Source organism: Terrapene carolina, unplaced genomic scaffold, assembly GCF_002925995.2.
Source record: "Terrapene carolina triunguis isolate 2854851 unplaced genomic scaffold, T_m_triunguis-2.0 Scaffold58, whole genome shotgun sequence".
Taxonomy (NCBI): Eukaryota; Metazoa; Chordata; order Testudines; family Emydidae; genus Terrapene; species Terrapene triunguis.
In genome coordinates, this window is record NW_020664409.1 from 34414845 (window position 1) to 34435858 (window position 21014).

At 46.4% G+C, this 21014-nt stretch overlaps 1 protein-coding gene across 1 annotated transcript in view; it reads left to right on the forward strand.

Moving 5' to 3' along the window:
• The window catches only part of GREB1L (GREB1 like retinoic acid receptor coactivator), a 237564-nt gene that overhangs the window by 188373 nt on the left and 28177 nt on the right, over positions 1 to 21014 (forward strand). Inside the window, exons 19-24 of the mRNA XM_024206494.1 lie at positions 4096 to 4229; positions 6030 to 6369; positions 15607 to 15722; positions 16143 to 16387; positions 18255 to 18814; positions 19323 to 19425. Of these exons, the coding sequence (XP_024062262.1) occupies positions 4096 to 4229; positions 6030 to 6369; positions 15607 to 15722; positions 16143 to 16387; positions 18255 to 18814; positions 19323 to 19425 (1498 nt within the window). The remainder of the gene's footprint in view (positions 1 to 4095; positions 4230 to 6029; positions 6370 to 15606; positions 15723 to 16142; positions 16388 to 18254; positions 18815 to 19322; positions 19426 to 21014) is intronic.

Here is a 21014-nt window from a genome sequence, read left to right on the forward strand (position 1 = left end):
ACTTTGTCCCTTCCAAGGACTATGAGTACCTATATACTCATCCCCAACCGTGTTCACTAGTGGTGTCATCGGTGAACGCAAGGGAGCGTCACGGCCAGCAGGCTGCAGCGCCCAAATCGAAGGACGCTAAGCGCTTCGATTTGTTTGGGCATAAGGTGTATTCAGCAGGAGGACTGCAACTCAGAGTGGCTAACCAGCAGGTGCTCTTGAGCTGCTATAACTTTAATTCCTGGAATTCTATGGGGAAGTTTAAAGAGTTGGTTCCCCAGGACTCAAGGGAAGAGTTCGGGGCCTTAGTGGAGGAGGGTAAGAAGGTGGCACGGACCTCCTTACAGGCCTCCTTGGACATAGCGGACTCGGCCGCGAGGACGCTGGCCTCAGGTATCGCCATGCGGCGAGTCTCCTGGCTCCAGGTCTCAGGCTTGCCGCCAGAACTGCAGCAGACCCTGCAGGATTTACCCTTTGAGGGCCATGGGCTGTTCTTGGAGAAGACGGACTCTCGACTGCAGAGCCTCAAGGACTTGAGAATGATCATGCGCTCCCTGGGGATGCATGTCCCAGGGCCCCAGCGCAGACCCTTTAGGCCCCAGCCTCAAAGGTTCTACCCTCCCCCGCCTCGTCCGAGACAGGACTTCGCCAGAAGGCGGGGACGAGGTGGTAGGCGAAGGTCGACCGGCCCTCAACCTGGTCAGAACCAGGGGCCGCCTAGGCCACCTTCAGGCCCTAGGCAGAACTTTTGAAGGTGCGGTCGAGGACGGCGCCCCAGCCACCACCCAGGATCCAGCTCCCTCCTTTCGGGATCGCCTCTCCCGTTTCCACCGTGCTTGGTCCCTTATAACCTCGGACCGTTGGGTCCTTCGCACGGTGGAGAGGGGATACGCTCTCCAGTTTTCTTCGTTCTCTCCCTCCCCGTCCCTCTTCAGGGACCCTTCTCACGAGCATCTCCTTACACAGGAGGTTTTTGGGCTCCTCTTTATGGGGGCCATAGAGGAGGTTCCGCCAGAGTTAAGGGGCAGGGGGTTTTATTCCCGCTACTTCTTGATCCCCAAGTCAAAAGGGGGTCTGCCACCCATCTTAGACTTACGTGGACTCAACAAATTCATAGTAAAGTTGAAGTTCCGCATGGTATCATTGGGGACCATTATCCCTTCCCAGGATCCTGGAGACTGGTTCGCCGCCCTCGACATGAAGGACGCATATTTTCATATAGCGATCTATCCGCCTCACAGGCGCTTCCTGCGATTTGTAGTAAACAAGGTGCACTACCAATTTGCAGTCCTTCCCTTCGGCTTGTCCTCGGCCCCCAGAGTGTTCACAAAATGTATGGCTGTCGTGGCAGCATACCTTCGTCGACAAGGGATACAGGTGTTCCCGTACTTAGAAGACTGGCTGGTAGGCTGCCGCACCAGAGAGCAAGTTCAAGCTCACGTCCACATAATAGTACACACATTCCACGAGTTGGGCATTCTACTCAACAAAGAGAAGTCCACTCTAGAGCCAACCCAGAGGATAGAATTTATTGGGACAGTCCTAGACTCCAGACGTGCCCGAGCTATTCTACCAGACAATCACTTTCATACCATCACAAGCGTCATTCGAGGGCTCAGAGCCTTTCCGATTACGACAATAAGGACGTTCCTTGCCCTGTTGGGTCACATGGCCTCTTGCACTTACGTAACCAGGCATGCCAGACTTCGGCTTCGCCCACTTCAGGCCTGGGTATCATCGGTGTACCGTCCTTATCGGGACAACCTAAACATGGTGGTCACGGTTCCGAGCTCGGTCTTGACCTCCCGCACCTGGTGGCTGGATCACAAGGCGGTTTGCGCAGGAGTGCCGTTTCATGCCCCACAACCCTCCCTGCACCTGGTCACAGATGCTTCATCTCTAGGATGGGGCGCTCACCTCGGGGAGCACCATACCCAGGGCCTGTGGACCGCACCCCAACTAGCCCTGCACATCAATGTTCGAGAGCTGATGGCGGTGCGCCTGGCATGCCAGGCATTTCTCAATCTCCTGCAGGGCCGTTGTGTGTTAGTTCTCACCGACAACACCACGGCGATGTTTTACATCAACAAGCAAGGCGGAGCCCGCTCGTCGCTTCTATGCCAAGAGGCCATTCGCCTGTGGGACTTCTGCATCGCCCACTCGATACATCTCACGGCATCATTTCTTCCTGGAGTCCAGAATACGCTAGCGGACCGTCTCAGCAGGTCCTTCCAGACACATGAGTGGTCAATTCGCCTGGATACCATCTACTCCGTCTTCCAGAGGTGGGGATTTCCCCAGGTCGACCTGTTTGCATCTCGAGCCAACAGGAAGTGCCACGCATTCTGCTCCCTACAAGGGCGAGCTCTGGGCTCTCTGTCGGACGCGTTCCTTCTAACCTGGAAAGACCACCTGTTCTACGCTTTCCCTCCATTTCCACTGGTCCACAGGGTACTGCTCAAGCTACGCAGGGACCAGGCATGGGTAATTCTAGTCGCTCCAGCTTGGCCGAGGCAGCACTGGTACACCACACTGTTGGAGCTATCGGTTCAAACACCGATCACACTTCCCCTGTGTCCAGATCTCATCTCTCAAGACCACGGCCGACTATGTCACTCCGACCTGCAATCGCTCCACCTCACGGCGTGGATGCTCCATGGATGAATCGGACAGAGCGGCAATGCTCGCAGTCCGTCCAGCAGATTCTGCTGGGAAGTAGAAAGCCCTCTACACGGACCACTTACTTAGCCTAGTGGAAACGTTTCTCCTGTTGGTGCGAGCAGCGAGCCACGTCCCCCTTGCAGGCACCTATTCCTCTCATACTTGAATATCTCCTATCCCTAAAACAGCAGGGCTTGGCGATATCTTCAATCAGGGTTCACCTCGCCGCTATTTCGGCGTTCCACCCAGGAGAACTTGCTTCCTCGGTCTTCTCTAACCCGATGGTCGTTAGATTCCTCAAGGGCTTAGACCGACTGTACCCACAGCAACGCCAGCCCGTTCCGACGTGGGATCTCAACCTGGTTCTCTCCAAGCTCACAGGGCCTCCGTTCGAGCCATTGGCTATCTGTTCGCTCCTGTACCTATCCTGGAAGACAGCCTTCCTTGTAGCCATCACCTCAGCAAGGCGCGTTTCTGAACTCAGGGCGCTTACGTCCGAGCCCCCATTCACTGTTTTCCATAAGGACAAGGTGCAGCTTCGCCCCCACCCTGCCTTTCTTCCCAAGGTAGTCTCACCTTTTCACGTGAACCAGGATATATTTCTCCCGGTCTTCCATCCTAAGCCACACGCTACTCGCCAAGACCAGCGTTTGCATTCTTTGGACGTACGCAGGGCCCTGGCTTTCTATATTGACCGTACAAAGCCGTTTAGGAAGACGACACAACTCTTCGTTGCAGTGGCCAACCGGATGAAAGGCTTACCGGTCTCCTCACAATGCCTGTCCTCTTGGATCACGTCCTGCATTTGTGCTTGCTACGACCTGGCCGACGCCCCGACGCCGCGCCTCACCGCTCACTCCATGAGGGCCCAGGCCTCCTCGACTGCCTTCCTGGCTCAAGTCCCGATCCAGGACATTTGTAGAGCTGCAGTTTGGTCGTCAGTCCACACATTCGCAGCTCACTATGCGCTGGTGCAGCAATCCAGAGACGATGCTGCATTCGGGTCAGCGGTTTTGCACACAGCAATGTCTCACTCCGAGCCCACCACCTAGGTAAGGCTTGGGAGTCACCTAATTGGAATCGATATGAGCAAGCACTCGAAGAAGAAAAGACGGTTACTCACCGTTGTAACTGTTGTTCTTCGAGATGTGTTGCTCATATCCATTCCAAACCCGCCCCCCTTCCCCACTGTCGGAGTAGCCGGCAAGAAGGAACTGAGGGGGCGCTGGGTCGGCTGGGGTATATATCCAGCGCCATGAAGGCGCCACTCCAGGGGGCTCCACAGCCGACCCACCGGGTGTTGCTAGGGTAGAAAATTCTCCGATGATCATGCACGTGGCGCGCGCACACCTAATTGGAATCGATATGAGCAACACATCTTGAAGAACAACAGTTACAACGGTGAGTGACCGTCTTTTATGTTTGTGATATCTTTGTTTGGAACAGGAGGAAATGGGCAGCGAGGAGAAGCTGTATTTTGGCTTGAATGAATACAGCAAATCTCTACAATGGGGAATCACTAGTCCTCTGCTGAGATGTGATGAAAACTTTGAAAAAATGGTGAACACACTCTTAGAAAGGTAAATAATAAGAGTTTTGAATTGTGCCTAACCATGACCCAAGCTTACATGCCATATCACAAATGGACAGAGACACAATGTCACAGTGTAACTGGTTATCAAGAAATGGTTAGGTAGCATTCTGAACAAACACTTTAATTTGTTAATTGGATATCTTTTAAGTGCCATATATTAAAAACTGGCTGCCTCACTTCCCTCTCTTGCCTCAAAAATTTACAGGTGCAAATGTGAGTGCAATTTAGCTGTCCAATTTTGAAAATTTAGTCCATACATGCACTTCTTATAATTGGTATTCAGTCACTCTGTCATAAATGGAATCGGATCAATGTGCAACACTAGGTATTTGGTAGAAGGATCGAAGTTCACACAGATATTTTCTTCATATTCTTCAATTTTATCTAGTGTAATCCTCTAGGAAGTTAGAATAATGGATCCTGTTTGAAGTTTGCATTGTCTCACCACTCTTACATGTGCATAACGTGGAATAAACCAAATGTAGATGTTATAACTTTTTTGACATTTCAGTTACAGGGTTCCGAAAATGCACCAGTTACTTAAACGCATTTTGGCTTAAGAATGATGCTTTTGGAATTTGGACAGCCCCTTGATACTGGAATTCCAGGAGTTTGTTCCATTTTTTTATTTTGTAATGAATTTAATGATTGTGTCAGATTGATAGCCTTACAAACTGAAGTCCTCTGCTTATCCAGGTAATTGATATGGCATAAGCAGTGTGGTCCAGGCTTGCCCACTCTGTTTTACCATTTTGCCTTAGTCCTGATCTAGAAGGCTGAGTGGGTAATTCATTTTCTATGCTATGGCTTCTCTGCAGAGAGTGACAAGAAGTTTGCCAGATGTGGACACTGTCCACTAGCAAATGAACTGAGAATTTCAATAAATTTCATATGGGTCACAGAACGGCCTCTTTATGGTGACAACTTTTGGTGTTTGCTGACCAGGACCTGACTGGCAATAGCTCCATATTCCCTTATAGAGAACAAAGCAATCCAGTTCCACAGGGCCAAGGCTGGATGTGTTGTAACATATAGATAAGAGAAGCTAAGTACAGGAACTAAGGCAGTACTATCATTTTCAACACTGCTGATCTCATCAATGCAGCATGCTGTCTGTATATGTTGTCATTTGTGATTGTTCAAACCAACTTTTATTCCTATTACATTTCCATGTTTATTAAATATAGTAGTAGATTGTTACAATGACTAGACATAGGATTGTTTTCTTTAAGTTCAGTAGGTTTTCACTTTTTCTTAGTATTTGGTCCTACTTGTTTGGATTTATACTCACTGAATTTAGCTCCAACATGAGAAAAAGACTGTTATCGTTTTGCTTGCAAGCCAAACTGTTAGTTTGCCCTTGGCTGAGATCCAACAAAGTGTGCAACGTTGTTAAGTCTAGTCTTTTTGTGAGTGGTGTAAGTTTATATTCCCCCACCCCCACCCCCCCGCCTTAAAACTTCTTTCTTCCACAAAACTTGATAGAAGGGGAAAAAAAAACCTTGGACAATTAAGTGAGACTGGATCATCACTGATACTAACAGTGTCTGAATTAGACTGTGCCTTCTTCTGTAGTTGTACATGCCATGTATGCCTATAAAAATAGCATAATGCCCTTACCGCTCATAATTGTTAATAGAGATTGAGGCTTTCAGTATTTATGTACTACACATAAAATGAGCTCCTTTTTCTTGCCATCCAGGCCTGCCTATGTCAGAGCTGACTTTCAAGTGATCATTTTATTGAACATATTTACTGACCAACATATAACTGTGTTCCTCTGAAGGTACCCCAGGCTGCACAGCATGGTGATTCGCTGCTACCTTCTTATTCAGCAGTATTCTGAAGCCCTGATGGCTCTCACAACCATGGCCTCCCTTAGAGACCACAGCACCCCCGAGACACTCAGCATAATGGATGACCTCATCACTTCACCAGGAAAGAATAGGAATGGTTGTGGCCATATGCTTATCATTAGAGTTCCCTCCGTGCAGTTAGCAATGCTAGCAAGAGAGAGGTTACAAGAAGTGAGAGACAAATTAGGTCTGCAGTATCGTTTTGAGATCCTTCTTGGGAACCCAGCTTCAGAATTTGCTGTTGCTAAGCACTTTGTGACACGATTAAAGGTTAGTGGGAATTAAATGTTTCTGTGCAAGATTGTAACTTGTATAAATGATGTCGTACAGATTAAAGCCCTGTCAGGGACTAATTTTTAATCCCATCCCACCACTTAATACCTTCTCCCACCCACTCCCACATAGTTTGTTGAATTTTTATCTCATTCCCGCAACTATGGCTGTGGGATCCCAATCCCACTGCAGGGCTCTAGTCAAAATCTTGTGTGTACCTACACATTTATGGACATATGTGTTAGTTCTTACGTGGAAAAGGGGCATATTTAATATGGTTCGTTCGGTGTGGGTGTAGTCTACTTTTGGTCATCATAACCATTTTAGGGTGCAGGAAAAAATATTAAGTTGTTGTTGGTCCTAGAAGTAAAAGATAGCATGTTATCTAACTTTTCCAAGTTGAATAACAAACTGTATGAAACAATCTTCATTAAAAACCAGATAGGTTACTTCCTTGACTCTCTGAGAGACGAGCTTAAATCCCACTCCGTGAACTAATTCTGTTCTGTCCATTTATGTGTCATCTACTCTGTCCTTACAACTGTTGTCTACCCTGCCTATAGCTGGTAAAGTATTCTGATAGGCATAGAATTAATTCTTTTCTCAGTCCATTGCACGACAAAGGCCTCTTCTTTGCAACTTGATGTTCACCACACGAAAAACGTTGGTTAGGACCTTGATTTCTTTAGCTAGTATGTATTTGCGAGTACAGGACACTGTTTAGCTACTACGTATTTACAAGTGCATGATGCTACTAGCAAAGTCTATCTCCCACACTGACTTTACCACCCATATTGAAACTACTGGAGAGTGACTACCTTTTATAGAATAGTAGGTATTAAAGTGGAAAGGAATTTCCTAGTTATCCAGTCCGAGTCCCTGCTTTAAGCTCAAAGATTCTTCTTCTGACTTGTTTTACTTTCAAGACATTCAGTGATACACAGTATAGCGGGGTGGTCACCCGCTCCTGGCCTGAAAGGGTTAACAACAGTCCTGGGAGAGGAAGAACAGCCTTGGCAGGGGAAAAAGCTGGGCTGATTGGGGAAGCAGCCGCAGCTGGGCCACACCCCAATCAAGCCACAGCTGGCCTGTATAAAAAGGCTGTGAGCTAGAGGCCAAACAGTCTCTCTGCATTCAGAGAGAGAAGGGCCTGGCTGCAGGGAGCTAGAGACAGGGTACCTGGGTGGAGCAGGGCTGGGGAAAGGCAGAGGAGCCGGGGAGCTCCAGCCTGGATAGCCCCAGGCTGCGGCCTAGCATTAGGCCAACAGGTACTGGGGGTTGCAGAGGGCAGCCCAGGGGTAGGCACAGGCAGCAGGTCCAAACCCAACCTTGCCTGTGGTGCGTGTTTACTGCAGTCTGCCCCAGGGCGTGGGGCTAGATGGTGACTGGCAGTAGCCTTACACTGAGGCGAGGTGGGGTTAGTGGGTGGGGGTTCCCCTGGGAGGGGGAGACCCAGAACTGTGGGGGTACTGCCAGGGGGCAGAACCCAGAAAAAGGGCACCGGGGTCCTGGGAGGGACACGGGGCCAGTGGCAAGGCGGATCACCAGCCTGCAGGGGGCGCTCCAGGACGCTGGAAGAGCTAATTCCCATGGATGACCAGCATGAGGCGCCGCAGCGGTGAGTCCGCACGGTTACACACAGCCATATACAATTGGATCCTAAAGACCACATTTGCCATTCTAGCCAAGTTGCTCTTGGCACACGAAGAGAAACCGGGAGTAAAGGTGGCTTTAAACACTCAGACTGCTTTAACCTGTGCCTGGCTGCAACAGCCTTTTTGAGGGGCTGTTCTTGAGAAAAAATTAGCAGAAGTGCAGTTCATGCTGGTTGCAACCTTTACCTTTCACAATACATTCCCAGCAGCTGCAATGGAGACAACGTAGGGCTGCTTCAGTAGCTCAGTGCCACCCAGGGAACACCCTTATGCCAGGGTATTTCCTAGAGGCTTGTTCTACCCCCTTTAAAACCCTGTAATAGCGATCCTACACAACCTTTGTCATGGGAATCCTCTATTGGCCCATTGCCATTTATTTATAGCCCCTGTGTGCCACAGCAGCACATGGGCCTCAGTAGGTATCAAAATCAAAACTGCTAATGTGGCAGCTGATGCTTGGGGAATCCTTGTAGCTGTATCAAATTGAGTGGAGAACCACAGTCAGTGGAGAACAAAAAGACCAGGCTTGAGAACCTCCGAATGACTTTCTCACGTGGCGGAAGACAAAATGTCTTTGGAAGCCAACAAAACTTCAGGGCCTCAAATTTGCTTTCTTATTTCATGTCGGGTGCTTGGAAAAACCAGCACTGAAGTGTGCACATGAGGGCAGTAAACATGCACTCCCTCCACCTGCTCCCAAATCACTAACTCTAATTTATTCCAAACTTGAAGGATATGTCTACACAGCAAAGAAAAACCTGGTGCTGGCCCATCCTGGCTGACTCAGGCTCATGGGGTTTGGGCTGCTGTGCAGACTTCCAGGCCTGTGCTTGAGCCCAAGCTCTGGGACCTTCCCACTTCCCAGGGTCCTAGAGCCCGGGCTGCAGCCTGAGCCCAGACGTCTACAGGGCAATGAAACAGCCTCGCAGCCTGAGCCTGAGTCAGCTGGCACGGGCCAGTCGCAGGTGTCTAGTTGCTGCGTAGACGTATCCTATCCTGGCTGGGGATATAAGAGATGGAGGGTGTTTCCCTGCCTGTCCCCATGTGTATGAATGCAGGGCTCCTGAGCACATCCCATTCACAGCCAAGCATTGTTGCCCCTCCCCCACTTTCCTCCTACGCTAATTTGTCCATTGTTGCGATTGATGTAAAATCAAACATATATGTCTTTTAGCCATTTTGATATCACAGTCTCTTCTTTTCTTCTCCTTTACATCTTGATGTATCTTTCATGTGGCCTTCTTCAGCATCTTTTTTCCCTTATTCTGTTTTTCTGTATTTAATAACTTTATTATTTTACACCTTTTCTTTCTAATACCATTCTTCTTTCTCTTCAGTTCCCTTGTTCTTTGCTGACTTTTCCTCTCTCCAACTTCATTTTGATTCTCTCTTCATATTTGGTACTTCGCTCTTAAAATTTTAATACAGAGAAAAGGAAAGGATTAATAAAGAAAAAAAAGAAGCAGATACCTTCTCCCTTTGTCCTCCACTCTGATGGTTGTCTCTATTCTCCCCCCCCCCCCCCCCCGCGCGCACACCCTCTGGCTTCCCTGGTGTTTGTGGGGCAAGGGGAGGCAAGAAAGGGGGAGAAGAGAGATTGGAGAAAGTTCCTTAGGATATGTATATCTGTGCTTCCACAATATCTCACTCATTTCTGTTGGGGGGAGGGGGCAGGGAGAGGATCCTGTCTGTTGGGAGGCCTCAGTTCACAGTGGAGATGAGTGCTTTCTTTACTCCATCCTTGAGGAGAACTGTACGTGCAGGGGTCAGGGTGGGTCACCTTCCTGGCATCAGCGTGAGTGCTGTCTCACACCACTCATCTTCCCTCTGGTGGTGATCAGCTGTGCAGATGTGTTGGGTAGCTATCAAATGTAATGCCTAGTATTAGACAAAACAGTCCCCTGTGTATGTGAGATTTGAAACATCTTTCAGGTGAATGGTAAATTTCTTTGTTTACAGTCTTTCCTGCTGGCGAATGGTTGCTTCAGCAGTTAATAGTTTTCTAACACCTGCGGTCCATTCTTTGTCGTCTCTGAGGAGCTAGTCTGTGAGCATTCCCCAGAACTAGAGCATATTTCAGTAACAATCATATAGTAAAATGGCATCGCTCCATATGCAATGTTGAAAAACACATTTTAACAGGACAATGATGTTCAGTAGATTGAGTTTCAAATGATACCTCACAAGGCGTACTATGTACAAAATATATCATAACCATATAAAAGTGGTGAACATGGGGCACAGGGTGTCAGAGTCCCATTCTCTCCAACTTTACTACAGAAGGTTCTCATCATAGATGCCTCCATGTTTGGATGGGGTGCACACCTGGGTGAACACTTGGGTCAAGGCATATGGTCAGGAAATGAAGCCAAAATGAACATAAACCAGCTCAAACTGAGCGCAGTCCAGGAGGCTTCCAGTTTCTCCCTTTCATACATTCTCGCCACAGTATTCTATATAAGCAAACAGGGAGGAGCAATCCACACCCTCTCTGTATAGAAGATGTAAAACTCTGGAACTGGTGTATTCAACATAAGATAACTCTGTCACACACTGGGAGTACACAATGCCCCAGGGGAGAGCTTCAGAAGGTGCTTCTCCCAGGACCACACGTGGGAGCTTCGTAACTCAGTGATACAGACAGTATTCCATTTTTGGTGTCCCACAAGAACAGAATGTGTGAACTACTGCTCTAGGCGGGCCTTTGGTCAGAACTCCATGGGAGTCGCTCTTCTGGTTCCCTGATTAGGCAATCAATGTACATCTTTCCCCCATCCCCTTATTACTTCAAGTCCTGAGGAAAATCTGGCAGGACATGGCGTGGGTCATACCGATCGCTCCCAACTGGCCCTGGTACTGCAGGTTTCCGAGTCTCCTTAGTTGTCGGCTCATCCGAACATCACCTTCCAGACCTTTTGATGCAATGCAAGGCAGAATCGGTCAATTCAGTCCAGGCTCATTATAGCTGACAGCCTATTTGGATGGGCATCAAGCCTCGAGAGCGCATATTTGAGAGATATCTAGGCTATTCTCAACAGTAGTAGAAAGGAGTCTACTAGAAAATGTTGTGCAGTCAAGTGGAAATTATTTTCTATCTGGGCTTATAATCACCACCCTTTTCCAGCAGAATCAGACGTCTTTGCTATCCTGGACTACCTTCTATCCCTAAAGGCCACAGGACTCTCTTTCCACTCAGTGACTGCTTACTTGGCAGCTATCAGCACTGATCGATAACTGCTCCAGTTTTGCCTATCCTGTAATGATCCACTTCCACACAGGCTTCCTTCAGACATTTCCACCTGTAAGCAAAACCAACTCCAACGTGGGACCTTTAATTTCGTTTTATCAGTGCTCACAAAAGCTCTGTTTGAACCATTGGCAACCGGCTTGCTATGCCATCTCTCCATAAAAGTCGTCTTTTTAATAGCCACTGTGGAGAACTAGGAGCTCTTATGGCAGATCCACCATACACGGTCTTACACAAAGATAGCATCATATTAAGACTGCATCCTAAATTTATACCCAGAGTCATTTTGGACATTCTCCTCACTCAAACCATTAACTTACCTACCTTCTTTCTAAAACTACACACTTCTAATTAAGACATGTCTACCACCCGTGGACATTCGCAGAGCAGTGGCTTTCTGTCTGCAGAGAGCAAAACCATTCAGATAATTACCAAGGTTATTTGTTACAGCTACTACTCTCATCCATTCTGCTAAGGTATCATCCCAAAAGCTCTCTAAATGGATCTCTGGATGCATCCTGCTGTGCTGTGAGATAGTAGCCAATACTAGCCCACCACAGGGTGTGAGAGCTCACTCTACCAGAGCCCAGACAACTTCAGTAGCCTCGTTGAAAGATGTTCCTTTTGGCAAAATCTGCAAAACTGCTACATGGAACTTGATGCATACCTTTTCCAGACGTTATGCCATAGTTCAGGCCTCGACAGCGGATGCTTGTCTGGGTACCGCTCTAATTGTTTGTTTCCTACTTGTGCTCGCACTCACTTCCACAATAGATACGGTTCATCAGTCACCCAGAGTGGAACACACACAGGGACCAGCACTTGAAGAAGAAAGGGATGTTACTTACCTGTTCTGTAACCAGAGTTGTTTGAGATGTGTGGTCCCTATTTGTACTGCACCACCTGCCCTCCTTCCCCTCTGCTTGGGATCATGACTTGATCTGCGGTAAAGTAGGAACTGGAGAGGCGATTGGTTCACGTTGCCCCTTATGCCCTCAGATCAGAGCATTAAGAGGTGAGTGGCTCAGGTGCGAACCAATGAACACTGCTGAAAACTGATCTCAGGCACATGGTGCACATGTGTACCCAGAGTGGAATATAGATAGGGACCATGCATCTTGAAGAACTCTGGTTACAGAACAGGTAAGTAGCCTGCTTTTGGGGGGGAGGGGGGTTGAGTGAGAGAGCAGCTTTGGGATATTGAGTTCCCTCTTTTAAGAGCTATGAGTGAAATTCTAGCTTCATCAAAGTCAATATGATCTTTGCCGTTGACTTCGCTGGGATCAGGAAGGACTAGTTTGTGGAGTAGCTTTTAGTGGCACCAGCTTGGAGGGTCCTGTTAACTCTGCCCTTCCCCTAAGCATCAAGGTACCAGTGCTTAGCAACACAGCACAGGATTGGCAGTAGCTGTGTGCTGGTGATCTGGTGCTACTCTTGTTACTACTTATATCACTTTTCAGTCCTAGCCTCAGTGATTTGGTCTGCTCTTTGATTTCTCACCTTGGAAGGAAACAAACCAAACAAAGCCCAAAGACACAAACCCATTGGATTTGATCTTGTTGGTGAGGTTTTTAAGCCAGATGGTGTTGCATTCCTTTCCCTGGTCCCAGTTTCCAGTGATCTTTCCTGCACTTTCTCAGAAACCTCAAAAGTTGGTTATGTGCTACAGGGTAAATACATCTCCTTGCTCTGTACATCTGTGAATCCTGCTGAATAGTACAGTACATGGCAGTACATTCAGCCTGCTAACTGAGCTAATACAGAGAGGTGGGTAGGTAGTCCAAACAATTTGTATTGTTTCCAAAAATATGCTACATGGAGGGTGCAGAAAGCAGCAGGCTGATGGGATAGGGAAAGTAAATAAAACTAGAGTAGAAGAGATGTGCTACCCCTAGTCCTGAGGGAAAAAAATTAGTCATAGGTTTTTCACAGTGGAAAATTTTAAAAAGCAGGACATCATACTGAGTCATTGATCTGCTATAGAGTGTTTCCTTTTTAAGCCTGTTCTTTTTGCCTGAGAAGAAATGACTCATAATACATGACATTTGCGAAGGAAGAGAAAGAGCGAATATCATATACAGAAGGAGAGTAGAGAAAAGCTGAGTGGAAAATGTCATTGAAAAGTTCCTCCTTGCTATTCGCCTGTTCCACAGAGCTTGCTTATAACTAGGTGCCCTCTGAAGATACATCTACGCAAGTTAATATCAGCCTTGCAGATTTCTGCCAGCCCCCTAGCTCCAGGAGTATAATCCCTTTTTTTTAATGAGCAATTACAATATTATTGGGTTGATTTTTTGTTTGTTTTTTTAATCATTGTACTCATGGTTCAGTCAGCAAAGCAGATTTTGTGCCTCAGCTGGTAAATTTCCATGAAGATTTGCATGGCTAAGTTATAAATATCTCATTCAGAGTTGATTCTTGATCCATTATTAAGGAGATGCAGGAAATGCTTTAATAATGTTCTGCAGTATTAATAAGTATTGATTCTAAAGCATCAAGGCTTAATTTTCATTTGTCCTTCCACAGTGAGAAAGATCTTCATCTTTAAAATCACCCAGAATAGAACATTTTGAGTCTCCAGCTAGTGTATGAAGAGAAGACACATTGGTTCAGAGGTTCCTAGCTGATAATGTCTGATTGGCCAGTGATCTAACTGACCTAAGTTGTCAATTTTCTCAAATGGTACCCGTAGCATATTGGCAGTAGGAGCTAGATTTTAGCCTTCACTTTTGAACTTAGTCATTATAATGTGATTTCAGCATTTGCAGAGGCAGAATGGTTCTTTTTCTCTTCTAGTTAAAGCAGTTGCCTTTGACTTGTAATAAATAATAGATGCTGAAATTAGTATGCCTTGTATATTTTCCTTTTCTTTTTATTTTAATACAACGATTTCATCCCCTATATATCAGTGCACCTTATACCAAGATGGCTTTGTACATGAGCAAACAGCATCACTTGTGTAAATACAACTTGGGAACTAATATCTGTAAACTTCTGTTGTAGAACCTTAAAAATAGCTTTTTTGGTGGTGGCACTGTGGATTTTCTCCACCTCTCTCTATAAACAATAGCTAGTTACTATCCAGACAATATACACCCACTAGATTATAAAAACTTTATGCTAGGTTTTACTTTTGGCCTGGCTTCCTTTTAACCGTTGCTTTAGAGCTGTAAAGCCTATACGGTCACATCCTGCTTCCATCCTCAAGGAGTTCAGGGCACACAGTATGCAGCAGAACCAGTAAGATTCTGCTGCATGACGTGAAGCGAGATCCTGGGAGGCTGCACCCAACACACATGACAGAGCTGTGCTCTGCAGGGATCATTTTGCCCCATTTTACAAGGGGATTGGGGGATGAGTGGAGCTGGGGCTGAAACTACCAGCCATTCCACTCTGTGGAGAGAGAGTGGGAAGCCCCAAAGGCTCAGTCATGGAGTGATCCGCATGTGAGAATTCCTTGCCCCTAAGTCCGTGCATAAAATCTAGGATTTGCCCCAGAGGGGAACTTATATCAGCATAGCTACGTCTCTTAGGGATGTATAAAACAAAATGCTGACCTAGCCCCCAGTGTAGACAGTGCTAGGTTGACAGAAGAATTTTTTGTCGACCTAGATACCACATCTTGGAGAGGTGGATTACTTACGCCTCCCATCAGCACAGGTAGTGTCCACGCTAAAGCAGTACAGTGGTTGCAGCTGTGCCACTGTCGTGTTTGTAAAAAGAACAGGAGTACTTGTGTCGCCTTAGAGAATAAATTTATTTGGGCATAAGTTTTCGTGGGCTAAAACCCACTTCATCGGATGCATGCAGTGGAAAATACAGTAGGAAGATATATATACACAGAGAACATGAAAAAATGGGTGTTGCCATACCAGCTATAACGAGACTAATCAATTAAGGTGGGCCATTATCAGCAGGAGGGAAAAAAAGTTTGCTTTTAGTGTACTTCTGTTCCCTTAAGGAGAAGAGTAAAACAAAAATGGAAGTAGTTCTTAATCCTTTTTCAAACAGTAGGGGAAATTATTCCCCTTGGCCATAAACTGCTTTCAGATGGCTTATGTCTGTTCAAACAGGAAATCTAAGACGTTAACTGTAGGTGTGCTGATTCACTGACAGATGCCAAACCCAGGTGTACGGTACTAACTCTGTTTATTGCTTGGCTGGCAGTTGGCTACCATGCAAAATTCACAATTGCCCTTAGATTGTCCCCCCCATTGGATGTTGATATAATGAATAATGTGCAGAGAACAAAAAAAGGGCCCACAATACTGGGTTAAAATTTAAAGTTTAAAAAATGGAACCCAGACTTGATTTAATATTCACTTTTTGCAGGCTTGGAGGGGAAATGAACAGGAGGATTGGGTCCCTCGTACCTATCAGGATTTAGAAGGCCTGCCTTGTATTGTTATCCTGACTGGCAAGGACACCCTAGGAGAAACTTTTCCCAGGTACTATCTGAACTGTTGTACAGTACAAATGTCTGAAAAACAATCAACATGTTTGTAAGAACAAATGTAAAACTTTCAGTTGCTGATTGGAAATAACAATCTTGCTGTTAATGTTGCATGAAAGATGCTGTTTTAGAAGACTTTCTTTTTGGTAAAGTTTTTCCTTGGTGAAAAGAAAAAGTTGCTTTGTGAAAGATAAAGTACTAGTGGGAGGTTCTACATTGTATCATGAACTGAACAGCTATACTAAGCATCAAAGAACATAGCTCATGTGCTGAGTGTTTTTAAACTAATTAGATTTCCAGTGATTAATGGAATTGCAAATAGACATTGTATAAGCCATTTAAAATTAATACTGAGAGTGACTCTTTAAAGGCCAGAAAATATAAAACATCCTCTTTCTTGGGTTTGTTTTTCTAGGTCATTGAAATACTGTGACCTCCGACTAATTGACTCAAGCTATTTAACTCGCACTGCCTTAGAGCAAGAAGTAGGTCTGGCATGCTGCTATGTCTCAAAGGAGGCAATTCGAGGGTCTATTGTAGCTCTTGACCTGAGTGAGAAGGAGCACGAGAAGGCTAATATTAGTGAGAATGACTCTGATGAACTGTTGATAGACTTGGAGAGACCTCAGAGTAACAGCAGTGCGGTCACTGGAACCTCAGGTCAGTCATTGCTTTTACAGTTGCTCTGGAGCGTAATGCTTGACCCAGATTTTGTAAGAATTTGAACACAAACATTGAAGCATCAAGTAAAATGTCAGTGATTAGCTGCATTTGATTTCAGATTAGAAAATAAAGATGTGGTTTGCAACATCTTACATACCCGAGTGTTTCAAGTCTCATGCCATGTAAAAAATTTCACACCGAAAGGCCCCTCTGTGTTCTCCCAGGCTTTCCCTGACTAGGGTGAGGGGAAGGAACTAGGTTGGGAAGTTTAGTTAATGTAGCCTTGTGGGCCAATTGTGATTATTTTAAATGTAATTTTACTTGTCGCTATACCTTGAGTTTTCGGGAATCTGAAGATCTTAAACATCCAAATAAATAAATAAAATTACCAGTGTAAAATATTAGGAACAGCACAGTGTTCAATAACTGTGGGGATATAGATGTGTGCTACAAAGGATGGACATTTGTTTGTTTAGAGCATCAGAACATTTAGAGCTGGCCCTGAATATAGGCACAAGGCACAGGGAACCTTCCCTCTTACAGTTTGGATGATGGATATGTGTTGCTGTGTGTAAACCCTGCACTGACAGACAAGGGGCTAGGCAGGCTCTGTGCTAAAGTAACCTCACCCCTCTGGCCCTGCCAATCATGCATGGTAGGGAACAAGGCTTTAAAAGGAGGAAGGTGCAGTCAGAAAAAGGGAAGCCCTGAGAAGGGAGTGTCTCCTGAAGCAGAAGGAGGAACTCCCATGCCAGAGATCCCCCTGAGCTCTGTGAGGAGTCCAGTGAACCCAGAGGTAAGCCTGGTTAGGGAGAAACTGACCTGGCTACCTGCCGTAAAGACTCCAGTAAAGCTGCTACCGAGGCGTCCCTGACCTTTTTTGCTTTTTGTTGAATCCAGGAGGGACTTGTCCTGAGTCTGAACTTTTGCTTTTCCCCACCCTTAACAAAGTAGGCAAGGGTGATGCCCACTGTAAGGACTAAGAGGCTCAGGCCTGAACTGGGCCAACCCTATGGAGGTATCTGGGTGTGGAAAGAGGCCTCAACCCAGCTAGGAGAGGCACACCAGAGGAACATTTTACAGGGTGAAATTTAGAAACTTTTCCCATGGCAAAAATCTCAACCCTCCCTACCCTGTGTCCTTCTTCTACTTCCATGCCCTTCTCCCTCCTTATCTGTTTTTCTGCCTTTAGTCAGTTGAGTGGGGCCTTTGCCAACTATTGAGTCTTCCCCACATATGCTAACTTTAAGGCTGACTTGCCTTTTCTAGTCCCGAAATGTGAGCATGGCCCATAGGAGAGAATGTTTTCTGGTGTTAAGAAGGCAGTCAGGGCCGCCCAGAGGTGGGGGGCAAGTGGGGCAATTTGTCCTGGGCCCCGTAGAGGCCCCGCGAGCCCTGGCCCGGTGGCGGTCCAGGTTTTCGGCGGCATTTCGGCGGCGGGGGGTCCTTCAGTGCTGCCGAAGACGGGGAGCAACTGAAGGGCCCCCCGCTGTCGAAATGCCGCCAAAGACCGGGACCTCTGCCAGGCGAATACAAGCGCCGCAGCTCCCCCACTTTGCCCCAGGCCCCCTGAATCCTCTGGGCGGCCCTGAAGGCAGTGCTACTGATACCTTTGACTTGGTAGAAGGGTTTTTTCCCTTGGTTATGGTGAAGGTATATAGGTCCAGATCCCTCAGCTGATGCATAACCCTGTAATTCTATTGACTTCAGTAGAGTTACATGAACTTCAACCGGTCGAGTATTTCTAGGCACCATAGAAATATTTGCAGTGTTAAAGTTGCATCAGACAGCATTCACTCCTTAGTTGTATTTGCTAAGCAGTTTCAATGGGTTTTTTTGTTTATTTCCTGCTTCATTCCACCAGGTTCAATAGCTGAAAATGGCGTGAGCTCCTCCAGTGCTGCAGACAAATCTCAGAAGCAACCAGCAACTCTTAACTTTCAGAATGTGGCAGTTAGTTCAGTCGATGAAGGTACTTATCCAAGATTCACTGCTGGAGAGACCTTGAAACAAGAATGTGACTCTCTGGGTAACCAGATGGCAAGCAGCACCACTTCTAAATTATCATCTTCCTCAATAACCCGGACATTCCGGTGGCCCAGCCAGTCTGTCAAAGAGTGCAAGACCCTGCATGCAGCACTGCCACGCATTGTCATCTTGTCTAAAGCTGCCTATTGTCTCCTTGGCTCACAGAAAAGTGGGCACTTGCCTTCCTCGTCTTCTCTTCTGCCTCATGCCGATGTGTCTTGGCTGAGCTCTTTGAGACCTTTGCTTCCCAAAGACATGAACGGTGAGGAGCAGTCTCTGTACTATAGGCAATGGACCACAGCCAGGCAACACCATGCAGATTACAACAATCAGAGCGAAACTGCAGGCTCTAAGAGTTTTCACCCGCGACGGCTGCTTCTGACAGGACCCCCACAGGTAAGAGAGCTGTCCCCATCTTGGCTAGTCATGTTAGTATAGAGTTTTAGGGAAGGTGAAGAGGGCCAAAGTTAGCTAAAAACTGAGGACACTGTTCTAGTCTTTCAAAGTACATGTCAAGACACAAGCAGCAATGGGTCCCAAGACTGCTTTCAGGGGCATGCATTTGGAATTATCCTCCAAAAGATGCTTTCATATCTGCTCACAAACCATGGCTGGCATAAAGCTACCTTAAAAAGATCCAACAGATAAATGGTTACCTGCTATCCCATTGAAGTCGGTGGGATTGCACCAGTGTAAATGAGAGCAGAATTTGTCCCACTGTTAATGGTGTATTACTGCTATAGGCTGGCATGTGTTCCTGTTTGGCAGTGTCTTAGCAGAATTGACCCAGGGCTGGAATAGCAAAACAGAAGGAAAAAACCCCAAACATATCTGTCTAAAATGTAACCCAGCTTTAATACTAGATTTTCTGAGAGTTTGGTTTTGTTTTGTTTTGTTGCTTCAGGTGGGAAAAACTGGCTCTTACTTGCAGTTCCTTAGGATTCTCTTTCGCATGCTGATCAGATTACTGGAGGTAGATGTGTATGATGAAGAAGAGATGAATACCAGTAAGTACTAAATAGTAGTTCTCAGTACCTCATGTGCAGAAATTCTCTTTAATAAAATAGAATGGAGCTACTATAAGGTGGGTGCATAACTGGTTGGAAAACTATTCCCAGAGAGTAGTTATCAGTGGTTCACAGTCAAGCTAGAAGGGCATATCAAGTGGGGTCTCTCAGGGATCAGTTCTGGGTCAGGTCTGTTCAGTATCTTTGTCAGTGATTTAGATAATGGCATAGAGAGTACACTTATAAAGTTTGCGGATGATACCAAGCTGGGAGGGTTGCAAGTAGTTTGGAGGATAGGATTAAAATTCAAAATGATCTGGACAAACTGGAGAAATAGGATTAAATTCAAGGACAAATGCAAAGTACTCCACTTAGGAAGGAACAATCAGTTGCACACACACAAAATGGGAAATGACTGCTTAAGAAGGAATACTTCAGAAAGGGATCTGGGAGTCATAGTGGATCACAATATAAATACCAGTCACTGTTGCAAAAAAAGCAAATGTGATTCTGGGATGTGTTATCACAGTGGTCTCCAACCTTTTTATTCACAAGATCACTTTTTGAATTTAAGTGCAACCCAGGATCTACCCCACCCCTTCCCTGAGGCCCTGCCCCACTCACTCCATCCCTCCTCTCTCTGTTGCTCGCTCCCTCCTCCCTCATTCAGTTCCCTGTTCCCGGCCAATGGGAACTGCAGGCAGGAGCAGTGCTTGCAGGCAGGAGCAGTGTGTGGAGACCCCTGCCCGTGTCGTCCCCCCTTCCCCCAGGGGCCTCAGGGGTATGCTGTCCGCTTCCGGGAGCAGTGTGGGGCCGGGGAAGGCAGGGAGCCTGCCTTAACCCCACTGCGCTGCTGGACTTTTAGCGGCTGGAGATCGTGATCTACCAGTTCATGACCACTGTGTTAGCAGGAGTGTTGTAAACAAGACACAAGAAGTAATTCTTCCAGTCTACTTCATGCTGATTAAGCCTCAGCTGGAGTATTGTGTCCAGTTCTGTGTGCCACATTTTAGGAAAGATGTGGATCAATTGGAAAAAGTTCAGAGAAGAGCAACAAAAATTATTAAAGATCTAGAAAACATGACCTATGAGGAAAGATTGGAAAAAATGGTGTTTGTTTAGTTTGGAGAAGAGAAAACTGAGAGGGGACATAAGTTTTCAAGTACATAAAAGGTTGTTACAAGGAGGAGGGAGAAAAATTGTTCTCTTTAACCTCTGAGGATAGGACAAGAAGCATTTGGCTTAAATTGCAGCAAGGGCGGTTTAGACTGGACATTAGGAAAAACTTCCTAACTGTCAGGATAGTTAAGCACTGGAATAAATTGCCTAGGGAGGCTGTGGAACTTCCATCATCGGAGATTTTAAAGAGCAGGTTAGAGTAGACAAACACCTGTCAGGGATAGTCTATATAATACTTAGTTCTGCCTTGAGTGTAGGGGACTGGACCTCTAGAGGTCCCTTCCAGTCCCACAGTTCTACAGTTCTGTGAAAAGAAAATTAGAGAGACTTGGTGCGTGAGGTAATATCTTTTATTGGACCAGCTTCTATTGGTGAGCGAGACAAGTTTTCAGGCTTACACAGAGCTCTTC